The following is a 20,081-nucleotide window of genomic DNA, read 5'->3' on the forward strand; positions in this document are numbered from 1 at the left end:
ACTCGCCGTGTTTGGAGGAAGAGAAATGCTGCCTATGACCCAAAGAACACCGTCCCCACTGTCAAGCATGGAGGTGGAAATGTTATGTTTTGGGGGTGTTTCTCTGCTAAGGGCACAGGACTACTTCACCGCATCAATGGGAGAATGGATGGGGCCATGTACCGTACAATTCTGAGTGACAACCTCCTTCCCTCCGCCAGGGCCTTAAAAATGGGTCGTGGCTGGGTCTTCCAGCACGACAATGACCCAAAACATACAGCCAAGGCAACAAAGGAGTGGCTCAGGAAGAAGCACATTAGGGTCATGGAGTGGCCTAGCCAGTCACCAGACCTTAATCCCATTGAAAACTTATGGAGGGAGCTGAAGCTGCGAGTTGCCAAGCGACAGTCCAGAACTCTTAATGATTTAGAGATGATCTGCAAAGAGGAGTGGACCAAAATTCCTCCTGACATGTGTGCAAACCTCATCATCAACTACAGAAGACGTCTGACCGCTGTGCTTGCCAACAAGGGTTTTGCCACCAAGTATTAGGTCTTGTTTGCCAGAGGGATTAAATACTTATTTCCCTCTGCAGAATGCAAATAAATTCATATACTTTCCACAATGTGATTTTCCGGATTTAATTTGTGATGTGCTATCTCTCACTGTTACCAATAACCTACCCTTCAATTATGGGCTGCTCATGTCTTTGTCAGTGGGCAAACTTACAAAATCAGCAAGGGATCAAATACTTATTTCCACCACTGTATGCGCCAAATACATGTAATCCTAAACTTTTCAGGTCGCTGGTCCACATTCTTGCCCGGCACGAAGGAATTCCGGTGATTATGGGTGGAGACCTGAACACAGTTCATGATCCTAGTATGGACTCCTCGAGGGACCAGAGAGCAGATGGGGAGAAAATTAAAAAAGGGATCCCAATGTTGTGCGACGCCTTAGACTTAGTAGATGTGTGGCGTCTCCTCCATCCGAATGATCAAGACTATACACGTGTTTCCAGGGCTCACTCCTCGCAGGCCCGCATAGATTACTGGCTTCTCTCTAGCTCTCTGTTTGCCAAAGTTCAAGCTGCAGGAATAGGGCCCTATGGGGTTTCGGATCACGCTTATATCTGGTGGACATTGAAGGGTCAGCCTAGGAGGGACCAACAGATTCAATGGCAATTCCCAATGTATCTGATGCATGATAGGGAATTTCAGGAACACCTTGGGAAACAATGGAAAGAATATCAACAACATAATGAAGCACATGGGGATGATCCAATACTTTTTTGGGATGCTGCGAAAGCGGTAATAAGGGGGGTCATAATAGCGTACACCAGCCACAAGAAAAAAATGAGTTGTTATTCGATTAAATGGGCAGGTGGGAGAGGCCAGGAGACGATGGGCTGCTAGCCCCTCAGAACACAATAAGATGCATCTATTAGCTGTACTAGCGGCCCTGAATACTCAGTTGCATGCACGAGCAGTCAAGTCGTTGCAATACTACAAATATCAGTTATATCGTCACGGTAACAAACAAGGGAAAATGCTGGCTGGGCTGGTTAAACGGAAAACTGGAAAGTAAAAGGTATTACAACTTAAGAATGAGAGGGGTACGTTAGTAAGAACTGATGAGGAGATAGCTGACACTTTCCGAAGATACTATCAGGAGCTTTATACCCGACCATTGGACGATGTCCTGGAGAGCCGGGCCTACCTGGAGGGACGTACACTGCCGTGACTCCGAGACGTAGATCGAGATAGGCTGAATCAAGCAATTACTGAGGATGAAGTGATTCAGGTGATACAGCAAGGGGCTTTAGGTAAGGCACCGGAGCCCAATGGGTTTCGACATGAATTTTACAAAATCCTTCAACACCAGATTAGCAAGCCGTTGAAGGATCAGTTTAATAAATTTATAGAAAAGAGGTGGAAACAACAGGGTCTGATTTTTCTAGCACAAGTATTGACAGTGGAAGGAAAGATTCAACCCTTTGGGGAGTTACAAAAAAGTTATCAGTTACCACCACTGGACATTTTTTACTATTATCAATTGAAACACTACATCACCGGATTACCCTGGGACGACTTGACTGAGGATGTCCGGGAGGAGTTGGCGGAGGCATATACCATCAGATCCCAGCAGAAGGTACCATTGAAGTTCCATCATAGACACATTAAAGATGTAAATACAGAACTTGACACCGGAAAGCTGGCAGAGGCATGGAGTGCGGAGCTGGGTGTAACTATAAAAGCTGCAACACTAAAGGACCACATTTTGGGATTGAGGCAAATAACCCAATTCTCAAAATATTGGGAGATGCAGTACAAGATAGCGCTCAGAGCTCATATACCGCCAAGGCGGGCCTTTCATATGGGGCATGCCCAAAATGTGGGGCTGTAGGAGCCACTCTTGGACACATGTTTTGGGTCTGCCCGCAAATACGTACTTTCTGGGACCGACTTTTGAAATGGATCTCACATGTTTGGCATGCTGGCTGGCAACCCAATCCGGAGATGCTGTTTGGAAAACTGCAAATACTTGAACCAATCCCACAGGGCATGCGAAAATTTTCGCTTCGAGCCATAATTGTGGCTAAGTTAAACATTTTAAAATCATGGTTGTCCATGAAAGCCCCCTTGCTTCAGTCTTGGAGAGGGGAGATGAAACAGCTTATGAGATTTGAAAGGTTGGAAGCAAAACAACAACCCCCCGCCAGAGAGAAACGATTCTATCGCAGGTGGGGCCCCTTTTTGGACATATTGACTCCTAGAGCACGAGGCCATTTATTGAATATGTGAAAAAGGAAAGCACGGACTTGGTTAACAGGTTAAGAGACTGAGTTACCTCCAAGGTGGGGGGGAAGGGAGAGGGTGGGTAGTAGATTAACCAGGGAGGGGGGGAAAGGTGGGAGGGGGGAAGGGGATGGGAGGTAAGGAAGGTTTAAAGGGTTGGAAGATCAGTTGTTAGTTGCAGAGTCTTACAATGCTGTGAGTATGTTGCATAATGTTGAATGTATATGTTTTATGAAAAACTCAATAAAAATCATTTAAACATAAATTTATAGAAAAGGGGGATCTGTCTGAATCCTTAAAGGTGGCCAGAATGGTAGTTCTGCCTAAACCAGGCCGAGACCCAGAGTGTGCCACCTCATATCGACCCATATCTTTGATAAGTGTAGAAGCAAAGATGTATGCAAAAATTTTGGCCAATAGGCTGGCGGTGATGCTGCCCAAACTGATAGAAAATAGTCAAGCGGGTTTTGTGAAAGAGAGGACCATTGCTAAAAATATGAGAAAAATCTTGGCCTCAGTGGACTGGGTAGAAAGGCATGGAATGCCTTCTGTGCTAATAAGTTTTGATGCGGAGAAGGCGTTCGATAGAGTAAGTTGGGAATTTTTCTATTTGCCACTTTAGAAGCTTATGGCTTCGGGGGGTCTTGGGTGCAAGCGGTGAAGGCATTATATAAAACGCTGAAAGCAATGATTTGGGTTAATGGGACTATCTCGGAGGCCATTACATTACAGAGGGGTACCAGACAAGGCTGCCCGTTGTCCCCATTGCTCTTTGTGCTTAGTCTGGATCCTCTGATTAGGGAGATTGTGATAAATCCGGAAATCCATGGAATCCAAATGGGAAAGCAGGAATTCAAGATATCTGCTTTTGCTGATGATCTGTTGGTCCACCTGACTAACCCCGGGGAGTCCCTATCCGCATTGATGGAGAGCTTCGGTGAATATGGAGACTTCTCAGGGTTCAAGTTAAACTTGGATAAATCGATGGCCCTGCCAACAAGTAGTCTGATTCAAAGAAATTGGGAGGGAAATTTTCCTTTAAAATGGGCTGCACGGCACTTTAGATATTTAGGCATAAAACTTCCCTACAAAATATATCTGATTCACAATCTCGTGAGTCATCTTATGGAACAGACGAGGCAGTTTTTGACAAGTTGGTCCATGTTGCCGATTTCCTTGCACGGGCGTGTTCAATTAATTGCCTTGATTCTGTTTCCGAAGTGGCTATACCTATTACAAATACTACCACTTAAATTTACAAAGAAAGAATTGGGTGAGCTTTACAAACTGATATCCCGCTTCTGTTGGCAGGGGAAAAAACCTTGAACCTTATTTAAATACCTGATTGGGTCCTGGAGGCAGGGAGGACTAGGCATACCAGACTTGCAGAGTTACAATTGGGCATGTCTATTGAGTCATTTGGGGGATTGGGTGATGGATACGCAGTTATACACATCTCGGGCGTTGGAACAAGCTTTATATGGTAAATGGAATATTTTATCCCTAGTCCAGTGCTCAACAGCTCAACTCCCTGAGGAGCAAAGATCCAGTTTCCTTCTGAAATCGATGAGGCTGACTTGGAAATTTTTTATTTCATTACTAAAGGGGAACGGGCAGCAATCAGATGTATTACCCCTAGTGGGAAACGTAGAGTTTACCCCAGGGATGGAGAATCAAAGTTTTACAAGATGGGCACAGGTTGGAATCAAATATGTGGGAGACCTCTTAGATTCAGAGGGGAAATTGATGTCCTGGGAGGGGCTGGTGCGCTCTGGAAAGGTAGAAGGTAGGGACTTGTTCGCCTACAGACAGATTAGACATTATATTAACACGATGGCTTACAAGATGAAAGCTTCCCCATCAAACAGAAGCTCCTTAATTTCTTTGAACCCATTCAGGCACGTGGAGTTTCTGTATCAACCTTAAAAAGAGCATTAGAGGATATACAGGTACAGTTGGAAAAAGGAGAGTTACAGAATAAATGGACTTGAGACTTGGGTATCCCAGGGACTTCACTTGATTTGAACCAGTTAGTGAGACGGATACCATCGGGCTTGGTAAGTGCAGAACTGTGAGAAATTGAATGTAATTTTCGTATATTACATAGAGCCTACTTTACACAAGAAAGACTTTTCAAGGCGGGAGGAATAGATACCCCACTATGTAAAAAATGCACAACAGAAGTTAATTCCTTTGTACACGCCTTTTGGAAATGTGCCCTGATTCAACACTTTTAGAGCGAAATAGTGGGATATTTGGAAAGTTTGGGTGGTAGAGCCATTAAGATGTCCCCAACGGGATTTTTATTGGATCGCTATGAAGATTTTGGCCCGCAAAATAAACACTTTAAAAGTTTAATCCGGAAGGCTGGGATGTTGGGCAAAAGAGTTATTTTGGGGGTGTGGACTAGCGACCTGGCCCCCTCCTATTGGCAATGGAGAAATAGGCTACATAATTTAATGCTATTAGAGGCACAATATGCTAAACTTACTTTTAAACGGAAACAAAAATTTTTATTAGTTAGGGATTGGATATATGGATCCCAATCTCACAAAGCCAGAAGTTTGGTGTTGAATACTTTTGCATAGTGGGGGTTTAGAGAATTGAAATTGGAACATGAAGGCTATGGGAGGGAATGATGACTAAGAATTTTGGAAGGAGGGGGGACATGGAGCCGAAGAGGGGGAAATAGGGAAGTTAAAGGGGAGGAGAGGGCGTAATCCAGTTATTCAGATAATCATAGACATGAGAAATGGGGGGGATAGAACGGGATCAGGAGTAAGAAGGTATGTAGGGAGGACACAAGGGATCAATATGGTTTCTCTATAACACATTGGGGGGGGGGGGGAATGAAGAGACGGGAGAGTTGCATGTAGTAAGGGGTCACCAATGAGAATTATATTTCTTCAAGAGATTTTTCAATTACAAATGTTGATATAGATGTGGTGTGGACCTCCTGGACCCAAGGCCTGTGGGGTCATCAGAGTCCAGACCCTATGGGATGGGGCGGGGAGAGTTATTATCTACAGATGGAAGAAGAGTCGATATGGAATTATTGACATCTTGGATGATCAGTTGATCTGTTAAAAGGGACAATATTAGGCAAAACCTTGCTTTGGTGACTCCAACAAAATGTCTCGGACTAATATAGATGAGCGACGGGGGGGGGGATAAAAAATGAAAAAGTGATAACTGTGCATAAGGTAAATTGTTTGTTAAACTCCTGTTTTGAGAAATGTATTTTGACTTGGAAATGTGGTGATGGGGAGAATTTGTACCTGTTTGGTGGTTATCAATAAAAACCGTTGAAACATAAGTTGTTTCAGAAAGTATGGCAATCCTATTAACATGTGAGGGACGTTTTATTGCCACCACCATAGTGCGGGGGGGGGGGGGGGGGGGAGGGAAGGGGGAGGGCTATAGTGTTTAGCTGTATACTATAAGATATAGATGTATCTGAAGGATATATTAAGAAATTTGGTTGTCTATGACTGTGTGGATTATAGTAAAACTTTAAATAAATAAAACATTTTTTTTAAAAAAGGCGGTATATCAAGTCCCATTTCCCCTTACACTTGGGTGATGTCATCCCAACAGAGCCCAGTGCAGATGCTGTCAGGGCACTGTCTCTGTAAGAGAGGCTTTTGGCAGCTGCCCCATTGTGCATGTGTGAGCACCTTATTTCCTAATGTGTGAATGCAGGACCCTCGGTAACATAAAATAGCTTTAAAAAAAAAATTCAGCTCCAAGGAGAGGTTGGAGGGATATAAGGGTACCTGTCCTGCTGTCTTCGGAGAACATCTGCTACAGGTAAGTAACTTTGCTTTCTCTGAGGACATACAGGACACTTGTGAATCCTTAGCTACCAGGTTCACCCAAAGCAACACTATGACAATGGAGTCTCACATTGGAGACTAACTTAAATCCAATTAATCTTAACTTTTATATAAAACTGGTTGTGGAGGCACAGCCTGGAACATAATTAAATGGGATCCTAGGAGGGTGGAGTTAGATTCTAAACAAATTTGACAGGACTTGTCTGGCCAAACCGACTGTTGCTTCGGGCATTCTGCTCAAGGCAGCAATGAGATGGGAATATGTGGACCAAAGACCACGTCACGGCCTTGCGTTTCTCCTCAGAGGCTGATCTCAAGTGGACTACTAACGCAGCCATGGTTCTGATATTGTGAGCCCAACTGCTAGCCAGTTGGACAAAGTGTTCTTTCCGATGGTTGTCTCCATCCTGATTGGGTCAAAATAAACAAAACATTGGGTGGACTCTCTGGGCTTTAGTCCATTCCAGATAGAAGGCTAAGGCTCTCTTGCAGTCCAGGTTATGCAGTGCACTTTTGCCAGGATGGGCAGGAGGTTTTGGGAAGAGTGATGGCAATGGTGGAACTATCCTGTTAAGATGGAACCCTACTATTAAGGTGGATCAGCTACTAGGGCCTGAAGCTCACTGTCTGTGCAAGCTGATGTGACCACCATCAAAAAGGATGAAGGGGGCACTAATGGGTATAATGTATCGGTTACTTTCTGGGGGCTATGTTATGTGAACATATCCGCGTTCTTGAGAGCATAAGTATCCACACATGTTCTCATGCCGGGTGTCGCGTAACTCCTGGCATATACAATCTCCAGCATTTATCACAATGTATTCTACCAGTAGCTTCTGTGCATTGCGTATACCTTTCCTAAGAGAACTGCAGATAAATAAGTAGGGACATTGGATACAGTCATTACAAGAATGGTGATAAAATCCAGTGTTTCTCAAATGGATAATAAGTCCTGTAATATTAACTGTGCCAGAATTGCTCTTATTCTCCAGTGTTTTCTGCAGTGGAGAGAGATTTGCTGGTGCTTCTTGTACTTAATGTAGGTATGGAATATATTTGACCGGGAAGGAAGCAGAGTTGTGCTGTACATGTACTCAGGAAGGAACTGCAAGTAGACAGGTTTTGAAATAGTGATGAGGGGGAATAAAAACTCTCTCTCCTTTAGATTATGCATAGTAGTACTATTAACAGGAATGGACAGAGGTAAACATTCAATAATGCATGGGGTATACACAAAGGAATCCTGTGTAGAAGGCATAGAACCAAACAAGCTTAGCAGTGATTAGATTGCAACAGAAGTCATTGGAAGCAAACCAGTGCTGGGCTGACTTGCACAGTCTGGGCCCCAAAGACCAAGTAGTATCACATCATACTTTATGCCAGTGATTCCTAAACCTGGTCCTGGAGGCACAATGAATATTCATGAGTGATTTGTATGCATATTCATTGTGGATATCCTGAAAACTTGACTGACTGGGGTGCCTCCAGGACCAGGTTTGGGAACCCACTGCCTTATGCTTTGAGTAACTTGTTGGGAAAACTGGATGGACCGTACAAGTCTTTATCTGCAGTCATCTACTAATTTATATTTATGCTGTTAGTGTCCCTTAGTGGTAGCTCTGAGCCTTGCATTGCAACAACAGCACAGTATTAGACCAGCAACAATTCTATGGTAAATATGCAATTAAAAAAAAAAAAAAAGTATTTAACAGACACTGCTTGAGAGTCAGAGGATGAAATAGTAACCTTACTGTGTAATTTCTCTGGTTAAAATTACAGTGACATTGCCAGCGACGATCATGACATCAACAGTGCCAACGACAGTGGGAGGTCACGTGATGTACCCAAGCCCTCATGCAGTGATGTATGCGCCCACATCAGGCCTGGCTGATGGAGGCCTTGCTGTCCTCAATGCCTTTTCCCAGGCACCTTCGGCCATGCAGGTGTCTCATGGGCAGGTCCAGGAGCAGGGTAAGACTGGCACATGGGGTAGGATCTTCTCTTAGCAGCACAAGAGCAGGCACATACCTTGCAAGCTTCTCTGACATGGATGTGAAGCGTCTGTTCACGCTTTCCAAAAATACTAGGACTAGGGGGCATGCTATGAAACTACAGTGTAGTAAATTTAAAACAAATCGGAGAAAAGTTTTCTTCACCTAACGCGTAATTAAACTCTGGAATTCGTTGCCGGAGAACGTGGTGAAGGCAGTTAGCTTGGCAGAGTTTAAAAAGGGGTTAGACGGTTTCCTAAAGGACAAGTCCATAAACCGCTGCTAAATGAACTTGGGAAAAATCCACAATTCCAGGAATAACATGTATAGAATGTTTGTACGTTTGGGAAGCTTGCCAGGTGCCCTCGGCCTGTATTGGCTGCAGTCGTGGATAGGATGCTGGACTCGATGGACCCTTGGTCTTTTCCCAGTGTGGCATTACTTATGTACTTATGACATTTACACTGCTTTATACCTGGAAACTATAAAGAAAGCATGCCACAGGATCATTAGCTGCAGACTTCACTTCTCATGTAGAGGCTTCCAGCTCATTCAGTGATGCAGTGTAGGTGAGATGATTGTTGAATCTATTTTGAGTCCAAGAACAATAATGAGGTGATTTGAAGCAGACAGCTGTTATCAGCTATCATTTTGCACTTGTATGGCATTCAGGTAGAGAAGAGTAACGCTGGGAAGGTGGCTTTCATGGAAGTCAGATATTCTAGGACCCCTTTCCCCCATCTCGGGAGGAGTAGAACTGTCTCACTAGTTGTCCATTTGCCTTTCATACAACTTGTAGAGTTGTGTGGTGCTTATGATTAGCTGTAGCATGGTCTTGGGCTACAGTCTCTCTCATAGATGGAAAAGATGAGGAAGCCAAAATCAAGACAGTTTTACTGATGTGCTGCTGCATCTGCATGTGGTTTTTTTCAAGGATCCCAGATTTTTTTTTCACCCTCTTCCTTTAGTAGAACTGTTGCAGAAGTTCTTGGTACCCACCTACACATTATTTTGTGTACTTGGCTCTTTGCTTGTAGCATATAAGATTTATACAAAATGTTCTAACTTTCTTTTGTTTTATGGTAGGTGGCGTGTCGCAAGTGTTCCTTGCAGCACCATCTGGCACAGTACAGATCCCAGTTTCTGCTGTTCAACTTCACCAGGTGTGTTCAGGTGGTAGGGTAGACCCTGCAAGTCACACTTGTGATCTTCTGATACATACAAATGGTATACACAAGGGGAAGGGGGATGTTCAGGAGCATAGAAATGGGTGACGTTCTGCTAACACAGGAGGGGGCTGGCTCCATTTCATTCATGCCAACTCAGAAAGTGATCTTTCCACTTTACTACTACTACTTAACATTTCTAAAGCGCTACTAGACATCCGCAGCGCTATACACTGAACATGAAGTGAATATATAAAAGGGAGTGGATCTTGTGTGGAATAAGGCTTAATGGATGAGAGATGTGAAGTTAGTTGCACAGGGGAACTTGTGTACATATTTGGTGCACAGTAGAGTAGGAAGAGCAGGCTACACAAAGGAGCTTGTGCGTAGACAGTGTTTCTCAAGCCATTCCTGAAGTACACCCCCCCACCCCCCCCCCAAAAAAAAAAAAAAAGCCAGTTTTGTTTCTAGGATTTTTGCATTGAACATCATAAATCTGTATGCAATAAAAACCAGTCTGGTTAGAATAGGTCTTCTAAACCTATCCTGACAACCCCAGAGCAAGTTTGGTTTTCACGAGATCTGCATGCATTGCTTGCATTCTATGCAGATTTCTCTTGTATATTGAATGTGGATATCCTGACTTGCTTTGGCGGTCCCAGGGCTGGTTTGAAAGTCCAGAGCTAGGGAGTACTCCATATAGCTCCATAAAAAGGAGGACAGATTGATCTAAAGACACACACAAACTCTTCAACCTTGTGAACAAACTGCTAGACACCACACCAGTTACAAACAACGGCAATGATATACCAGATGTTGACAACCTTGCGAAATACTTCAAGGAGAAAATTATACAACTACGACTCAAAATACCCGCCAGCCCTATTGAGTACGCCACACTCTTAGATTGTCTAGATCCAGAAGAAGGAACGCACCCAGCAGACAGAACCTGGACCGAATTCGAAATACTATCAGAAGACCTCATCTCTGAAACTCTCAAAAGATATGCCAAATCCCACTGCAAACTAGACACATGCCCAAATAACCTCATGAAATCTGCTCCTCAACAATTCGTAATAGACCTAACGAACAATGTAAACTTCATGCTACAAAACGGACTTTTCCCAAAAGAAAAAGGAAAAATCTTACTCACCCCAATACCTAAAGATACAAAGAAAAGCACGAGTGAATTAACCAATTACAGGCCAGTAGCATCCATACCACTAATAACCAAAATAACCGAAGGAATGGTAACTAAACAACTCACAAACTATCTAAACAAGCACTCAATACTGCATGATGCCCAATCAGGATTCCGGTCGAATCATAGCACAGAAACAGTATTAGTCACCCTTATGACTAAATTTAAACAAATAATTGCGACTGACAACAATATACTCCTCCTACTTGACATGTCAAGTGCCTTCGATATGGTTGACCACGGAATCCTATTACACATACTTGAATACTTTGGCATTGGAGGAAATGTCCTGAATTGGTTCAAGGGGTTCCTAACCCAACGTTCGTATCAAGTCGCATCAAATTCAACCACGTCTAAGGCATGGACACCTGAATGTGGAGTACCACAAGGATCACCTCTCACCAACCATTTTCAACCTAATGATGATCCCTCTGGCAAAACTCCTATCAAACCATAACCTCAACCCATATATATACGCTGATGACGTGACAATATACATCCCTTTCAAACAAGACATTAACAAAATCTTCAACGAAATCAATCAAAGCCTACACATCATGAACACATGGGCAGATGCATTTCGTCTGAAATTAAATGCAGAAAAAACTCAATGCCTGATACTCACCTCCCAATACAACGCAAAGGAATTCACCGCTATAAACACACCAAACCTAAACCTTCCAATCTCAGAAATGCTCAAAATCCTTGGAGTCACTATCGACCGCCACCTAACACTCTAAACTCAAGCAAACAACACAACTAAAAAGATGTTTTACTGCATGTGGAAATTGAAAAGGATAAGACCATTCTTCCCAAGATCCGTCTTTCGCAGCCTAGTGCAATCCCTCGTACTCAGCCATCTGGATTACTGCAACTCACTATACGCAGGCTGCAAAGAGCAAACACTGAGGAAACTTCAAACAGCTCAGAATACGGCAGCCAGACTCATCTTTGGAAAGCCAAAATATGAAAGTGCAAAACCATTATGAGAGAAACTGCACTGGCTTCCACTCAAGGAACGCGTCACTTTTAAAGTATGCACATTAGTCCACAAAATCATCCACGGCGAAGCCCCAGCCTACATGTCTGAGTTAATAGACTTACCACCCAGAAACGCCAAAAGATCATCCCGAACTTTCCTCAACCTCCACTTCCCCAACTGCAAGGGCTTGAAATACAAGACGTTACATGCGTCAACCTTTTTTCACATGAGCACGCAGTTTTGGAATACACTGCCGCGCAACTTAAGAACGATCCACGAGCAAGCTTCCTTCCGCAGATTATTGAAGACCCATCTTTTTGAAAAAACTTACGGAACTCTCATCCCCCGTAATCTCACATCACTCATACCTTTACTCACAGAAATTTGTTTACCGTATGTCTTTATGCCTTAGTATGGCCCTTTAAGCTCCCATTGTCTCCTTCCAATGTTCAATGTTTGTGTTCCATTGTTGCACTCCTTAACGACACTTGATTGTCTCGCATAATTCTGCACAATGTAATCCATAACCAATTTGTAACAAATTGTACTTCCATCATTCATTTCTTATTGTAAGCCCCACTGAACCCGCAAAAAGGTGGGAAAGTGTGGGATACAAATGCAATAAATAAATAAAATAAATCCAGTCTGGATTTTGCTTCCATTGAAAGCAATGGAAGTAAAACCCAGACTGGCTCAATGTGTCCTCCTTTTTCTGGAGCCATACGGTAACCCTATCCAGGACTGACTTGAACAACGGTACTCTAGTTACACGTGGGGAGAGGGAAGGAGAGTTTTAGGATTATTTGTATATTAGAACTTGTGTGCATGCTATAGGTACACATGAGGAGTTTGAAGTTGTGGTCAGTGGAGCATGCTGTATGCATGCTCAGAACATAGATCAGATGCATAGTGGTTCACACTAGTGAACCTGAACTAATGTGTTGCATTTGGTGGAAAGATGAGCAGAATTTAGGCCTGGCAGGCTGTTTTAATTGTATAGCACCTGAGGGCTTTGTGTATGGTGAGCTCAGTGACTGCATATGTTAGTCTCACCTTTTTCTTATCTTTATAGATGGCTGTGATTGGTCAGCAGAGCAGTGGGGCTAATCTGACAGAACTCCAGGTGGTAAATTTGGATACAACGCACAGTGGGAAGAGTGACTGAAATTTGGCCCTACTCCCTCTTATCCCCTGGTGGGGTCCCCAGCCACGGCAAGGGGCTTTGAAGGGAGAGCCTGCAGCAGTGCTATTTAATACAGACTGCATCACTTTATTTATTTGTTGCCTTTTCACATTTTCTTTTATACACACGTGTAAGCGCTGAGGCAGGATTCAGCTCACTGCTTCTTGAAGTCATGGAATAAGAGCAAGACTGGGGTTACTTGTTAAGGCACACCTTCTTTCCAGGAACAGAAGTGTATGCTCACTCCTGAAATGGCTGCTTGTCTCTCATCCCCACCAAAGAAGCTGCCTTCCAGATTGTTGGAAGTAGCTTGAAGCTGCAGTGGATCCTTTTAGATATAAAGGCGGTTACCAAGGAGTATTACTACAGAATACGTAGGGAATGTTAGTTCATCCCTTTCCCATGAAATGTTGAAGAGGCTGGATTTAGTACACAACAGAAGTTGAAATATGGACATTGCACCCAGCACAGAATTTAAATCCACGTGCTAGAATAAATCCAAGCACTGACCCAGGTGCAGCATCTGTACACTGGCCCCATACACCTAGTACAGCAGCCATATACTGACTCCTTGTAGGAATTGTTCACCTGGCACTAGCTCCATCTGCTGAATCTGACTGGCATGCACAGAGCTTGGTTGCTAGGAGTGCAGGAAAATCATCTCCTTAGTGTTGCAGTTCTGTAGACTGCTATATGAGCACAGTTAGTGTTCCTGGCTGAAGTCAGAGGGGGATTCTGCCTTGTAGAAACTAATGTGGATCTGACAGTCAACCCATATGTGAGCTGAAGAGAGCCTCTTTGCTCTCTTACCTTAGGAAATTTAGTATTGGGTCAGGCCTGGGATTTCTGTGTCTCCCATTTTGGCCCCTACCTCTGCACTGTCCATCTCATGCTCTGTGATGCTCCCCCTCCCCTTGGCACTCTTTAAAGGATAGATTTTGTATTAAAGTAGGCAAGTAATTCTCCGTATGATCAGTAATCATGAAAAATTGTTTTCTCTGTGAGTAACCACTGTGGTAAGTAAGCCATATGCTGAGTAGCATTTGCCGTTATGCAAGTGAAACAGGTTTCTACCAACATCATCCTTTGCATGGAAGCATTTCTAAAGCAGCAACACTTACTTTGTGGTGTCTGAGTGTCAGTGTCAGGAAGTGGCAAGGAGAAAATAGGCAAAGGAAGGAAGACTCTTTACCGATTAGGTTTCCCGCTGACTGACCACAACTATATTTTGTGTTTAAGTTTTCCAACCTTTGAAAGAGGCATTGAGAGTACACAGAGCTTCTGCCCATGACTACATTTGAAACCAGAACAGGGCGAGGTACAGGAACAAAATTAGGAACAGTGACTTTGGACTGTTTGAGAGGGGAAGTGGGTGACTGGGTGAAGGAGACACTACTTTGAAAAATGCTTGTTTTGCCTGTGGGAGAACTGACTGCCTCTAGCTTTCTATACTGATGTTTGCAGTTTCTTTATGTGCAACCTACACATATTGTGATGACCCCCCTGCAGACTCCTAGAGTGAGCATACCTTACCTATTGAGTATGTGGTACTTTGTGATTATATAAGGTGTGCTCTCCATTACTTATTTCCTGTACACTCCCCATGGTATATACACCATAAGACTTGTACAGTGTACCAGAGGGCTCTATATTACAGGACTTCCATAATGAAGAAAACCCAGGGTGTACAGGATCTGCTCCCCTAATAGGATTGTTCTAGGAAAGCCAGGATGAAGATTTGAAAAAACATTTATATAGAAAGACCATCAATCTGGTTAATTTGGATGTTTTGATTATCCTGAAAACTAGTCATAAGGAGCAGAATTGAGAGCCCTTCTATAGACATTTTGTAGCACTGGATTTGAAAAGGGAAATTGATGGTAATCTCATTTTCCACCAGCCAGCACCTAGATCTGTGTGGAGGCAGTGCAGGTGCTATTCTAAAAGACAGTACTGTGGTGATCAGAGGAGATATTCCGTGGTGGCATCTGGCTAAGTTCTGCTTCATATTCCCTCTTATCTAATTAAATCATGCTGAGCGAGTCAGGATGGGATAATGAGCAGAACTTAGCCAGGCAATACTACTGAATGTCCCCTCTGACCTCTGTACTATTGTCTGGATAGTCCAGGGGTGGAGCCAAGAGATATGTGGGCATGCTGCATAACTAATTGGGCAAGTAGGGCCACTTAAACAGCAGTTCTTTCTTTGCCTGGTTAGCTATGTATGGCATTGAGTATCAGCTGTACCCATGTAACCCAGGTACCACTGTTGACCCAAGTATTAGGGCCAGTGCAGGTGCCCAGAAAAGGCCCAGGACTGAATATAGAGGTCTGTTAGCCAGTGACAGCATTTATAAAAATGCCAACCATCTCCAGGTCAGTATTGACCTGTTGGCTTCCTTTTGGGAATCTTGTTGATGAAGATCTGCAGATGTTTGATTTCTCGCACCTCATTCTGAGCACTTCAAGTGACCAGTACGCAAAAAAAAGGGAAATTTTGTACAAATATGCTTGAAAACCACAGGTGGTATCTCTGCACAGGCTCTTGGTGGTACAGTTTCTGTTGGTTGACAGGTGGTATCTTTAGCCCTCCCTTCTGCCATGGTGTAGGATAATCACCACTGCAGCTTCTTTCAGCAAAACTGAGATCCTGTTCTCTTAAGAGGGCCAAGCTATCAGTCAGGTGTCTTTCCTTTATGATGGGGGTGCAAAAGTGACTATAACATGTTTTTTTTTAATTAAAAGGAAAAAAACAAAAAAGCCTTGAAAGAAATGACTTTATTTTTCTAAGTGTTAAACTCAGTATTTATGTATTTCCTAAAAGGAGTAAAGAGACAGGCTCTTGTATAGTTCTCATGCAATTTGTCTACACATTTGTATCACAGGGCAGTAAAACAGAGGGAGGGGGGCTTTGCTTTCATTTTTATTGTACTCTTACAATGTTTTGTGAACATTAGCGTTTAAGCTGGTTAAGGTAAATCCCCAAACTCCTGTAAAACTAGGTAGTGGGAACAAAGGGGGAAACCATAGCAGTAAGTGACTTTGTGCTGCATGCAGATGTCTAGAGATTTTCTCCTTGTTCTCAAGATTCTTGGTATGCTGACAGTGGGCAGTGCTATCTGTCCTATACATTGGATCAGGGAACATGCAGTTTGGTTTATAAATTTGAGTTTATGCCAGTGACTTGTATCATTTAGTTAGTGAGTAGTTGCTGTATCACATGTGCAGTGCTGCTGCTGTTCTTGAACCCTACAGTTCAGCCAGGGACTGGTATGTGTGTTGTCTGCAGCTCCTTGGTCTCAAACTGATTTACACTGGTTGTGTTTTACAAGGATGATGTATATGAACACCTATCCCATTATACCATTAAGATCATGAGAGCCTCAAATCATCAGAATGCTTGGGACATGTATGTTCAGTTCTTAACCTTTTCTCTTCCCTCATCACTTACATGGGCTCACTCCTTTTGGACCCATCCCTCTTCCCTGAGTTTTCTCCATGAATCACTTCCTCCTTTACATCGCAGACTTTTGTTTCTTCTGCCCATTGTGAAGAGCATTTTGAAAACTGGGATCACTGAGTGGTTATTGCCTATCTGGTAGTAGGACTTTAAAGTCTGTTCAGTAACTCCCTTTTTAGGTTACAGAACTGCTTGTTTCTCAATATGTTTCTGCTTGGAGCTATTCTGCTGTCCATTGAGTGGCTGGTGCCCTTCAGCAATCTGAGTGAAAGGGGAAAGCTTGAAATAACTTGTAACCCATCTTTATAGCTTTCTTGATTTTTAAAATTTGGATGACTTCCTCTTGCTACCTCTGCGCTCAGTTTGACACTTAGAACTCAAGTTTTATAAAAGGAGAAAATGGTTATTTGCTTTTGGCCAAACAGGTGTCGATCCAAAAGTGTCACTACTTTTCTGACTTGTATTCTGTTGTGAAAGTTACATTGAGATCTTTCATGTTGGTCTTGTGCATAGCCATAAATGCTGCATCAAGAGATCTTTTGCTGCCCAGTTGCCCTGGCTGCGGAGGCTCATCCGTGTAGCACAGCTGTTAGCTCTCTAGTACCATGAAAAGCCAGGGACTCAGCTTGTCTTGTTAGTTGCAGCATCTCCATAGCTGATAAATTCTAGCCGTATTGTGGAGGGTTTCTACAAAAATCTTACATCACCTCAACAATTAATGAAATTGTCTTGGAGAGTGAGGTGGGGAATAAATGGAATCGGATTAAACGCTAATGTCCTGTTTATTTAAATGTAAGAACACGTCTTTATCAGGGATGACATGGCATTTATCGTGTGGTGAAATGATTTTACTTAATATTCCTGGATGGATTTTTGTTGTGAGTATTTTATTTTTTAAGTTTCCAGGGTCCTGTTTCTGGAACACTTGTGGAAGTAAACACAGTACTATGTACAGAACTTTGTTTTGTATTAAAAAATAAAAAAAAAACCTTTCAATAAATGTATCATTTTGTGCACACCCTTGGTGTCCAGTTTGTGTTCAGTGCAGGTTATGACATCTTAAGCTTTGAGTGAAAAGAACACTTAGTAGTAATCTGAGCCCAGAAAACAAACCATCTGGCCACTTGATGTATTCCCAACCATCTGGCCACTTGAGTCTTCCACAGAAACAGATATAATGGCAGAAAAATACAAGTTCTTTCTAGTTTGCCAAATTTACCACTCCCATATACCCTGGCTTGATTTTTTTCTCCAAGCTATCCATCCAGTTCTGCATTTTTTTTCCACCTCCCAGAGCAGCTAACTGGGGAAGAAGTAATTGCCACAGGTGCAGGGAATATAAAGTTTTCCCAGCACTCCTGTGATTCACACTGCTGTTCTGGAGAAAGAAAAATGATAGTCTGAACATAAAAGGGGAAAAAAAAATTAGTTCTTGCCCCCCCCCCCCCCATGCTGTGCATTTCCTTACAATAGATGCACTTTTTTTTTCCTGCTAGTATAGTGTAACTTGTTTTTAGACTGCTTGTATCTCCTCCCAAATTAGCATAAACCAGCCATTCTCTACTGGAAGGAGTAAAAGAAACTAAAACTAAAGGATAATGAGAGGCAATTCTTTATTCTTTTTTACCAAGAGTAATTTACAATTACAAATGCTAGTTTCTCATTAGGGGGGGGGGGGGGGTGCAGGGGACCCAAACATGTGATCTAACTCTGCTTCTCTCCCCAACCTAATGCTCTGATACAGCTGTTTTTATACCCTTTGTTTTAAGCAAGGCCTTAGCACTTATCTTCCAAAGAAACATTCTGTTTTCTGTTCTCACCATCTATCCCCCCCCCCCCCTCCCCAGTCACTAAATCACACACTCCAAAGGCAACCCTAATGGGAAAACATTCCATGCCTGAACTCCTGCAACTGAGAAAAGCCAGAAGCAAATTATTTTATGGATCATTTTCACAATTGGGCGTTCCAAAAGACACGACTTTGATTATATAACGAGTGCCTGTTGATAGGCTTAATCGTTCTAACTACGATCTCTCTTGAACCACTTGTAAATGTTATCAAGAGGGCTTCTGAATTTAGGTTTTAACTGATACAGCTAAAACAACCCCAGTGCAAAAAAAAAAAAAAAAATAGATGTTTATTGCATACAAATTAGAAAAACCTACTTCCCCTTGTACTCTCTTGCCCTCTCCACTGGGCTGTTGGATTCTCCATTCAGCTTTTATGCTTTTCTTTGCTGACTCTTTAGTTGTACAAATATACATATTTTATTTCTCTGGATCAGGGGAATTCAGCCTTTTCCGAGGACAAGCAGGCTCGTCCACGTCGGCCCAGAAAACGGAAAATTTGACAAGCAAAAAACAGTAAAATTTTGCCAGAATCTGCACGCACCGTGCGTGCATGCGTGGATGACTTCCCGCCCATCGCAGTTCTTTGTTTTCCGCGACAAGGTGACAGGTTTTTCCCTGTTCTCATACAGCCCAGGAAAGAGTCTGATGACTTAGTCTATTTTTTCAATTTTTTTTCTGTCATTTTTTTTCTTTAACTCCCGAGGTTTGTTAGTTTTCAGCTCCCTTTTGAAGTTTCCTTTGTTTTTCAACGCGGCCAGCTTTAGGCCACACGGTCGGGTTCTTCCCTTTTTTCTTTTGTTAGGCACAATCGTGTCTTTCGATTTTGCCGAACCCATTTTTCCTTCCATGTCATCAGACACCCAGCAGCTTCAAACTTTGTACTCGGTGCAACCGGAACATCTCAGGTACCGATACCCATGCCTGGTGGTAAATTTAAAACGAATCGGAGAAAATTTTTCTTCACCCAACGTGTAATTAGACTCTGGAATTCGTTGCCGGAGAACATGGTACGGGCGGTTAGCTTGACGGAGTTTAAAAAGGGGTTAGATAGATTCCTAAAGGAAAGTCCATAGACCGCTATTAAATGGACTTGGAAAAATTCCGCATTTTTAGGTATAACTTGTCTGGAATGTTTTTACGTTTGGGGAGCGTGCCAGGTGCCCTTGACCTGGATTGGCCACTGTCGGTGACAGGATGCTGGGCTAGATGGACCTTTGGTCTTTCCCAGTATGGCACTACTTATGCCTTTGGCCTGAACATAGCCCAGCCGCTTGTAGTCTGTGTCTTCATATGAAGAAACGGACTCAAGCATCTCAAAGTTTGGGAACAGCTTTTTGGGTCTCGATCTGGTCCTTCGACATCAGTACCAAGGTCGGCAGTACTGACGTTGGTGTCGAGGGAAGTATCAACGGGAGCAGAGGTAATGGCTGCCGAGAGCAACCCGTGCTGGGAGCAGTGAGGCGTCGAGTGGGTCTCCACCTGCCTTGAGGCCTCCTGTTATGCAGGCCCCCTGGGACCGACCTTCATCGGACCCGGCCCCAAGGAGACGTGTCTGGCCCTTCTCCTGCGGTGAGGTCCCCGGCTTCGATGCCACCTGCCACCCAGGTCGACTCCCCTGCAACATCGGTGGAGGA

General features: G+C 43.3%; 1 protein-coding gene across 2 annotated transcripts in view; it reads left to right on the plus strand.

Moving 5' to 3' along the window:
- SRF (serum response factor) overlaps window positions 1–17,605 on the plus strand; it is a 157,211-nt gene extending 139,606 nt beyond the window's left edge. For both annotated transcript variants that reach the window (XM_030195700.1, XM_030195701.1), the window contains 3 exons: window positions 8,393–8,584; window positions 9,691–9,767; window positions 13,026–17,605. In XM_030195700.1, the coding sequence (XP_030051560.1) occupies window positions 8,393–8,584; window positions 9,691–9,767; window positions 13,026–13,118 (362 nt within the window). In that variant the 3' untranslated portion in view covers window positions 13,119–17,605. The remainder of the gene's footprint in view (window positions 1–8,392; window positions 8,585–9,690; window positions 9,768–13,025) is intronic.
- The last annotated feature ends 2,476 nt before the right edge of the window (window positions 17,606–20,081 follow it).

Source organism: Microcaecilia unicolor, chromosome 3, assembly GCF_901765095.1.
Source record: "Microcaecilia unicolor chromosome 3, aMicUni1.1, whole genome shotgun sequence".
In the NCBI taxonomy this organism is placed as follows: Eukaryota; Metazoa; Chordata; class Amphibia; order Gymnophiona; family Siphonopidae; genus Microcaecilia; species Microcaecilia unicolor.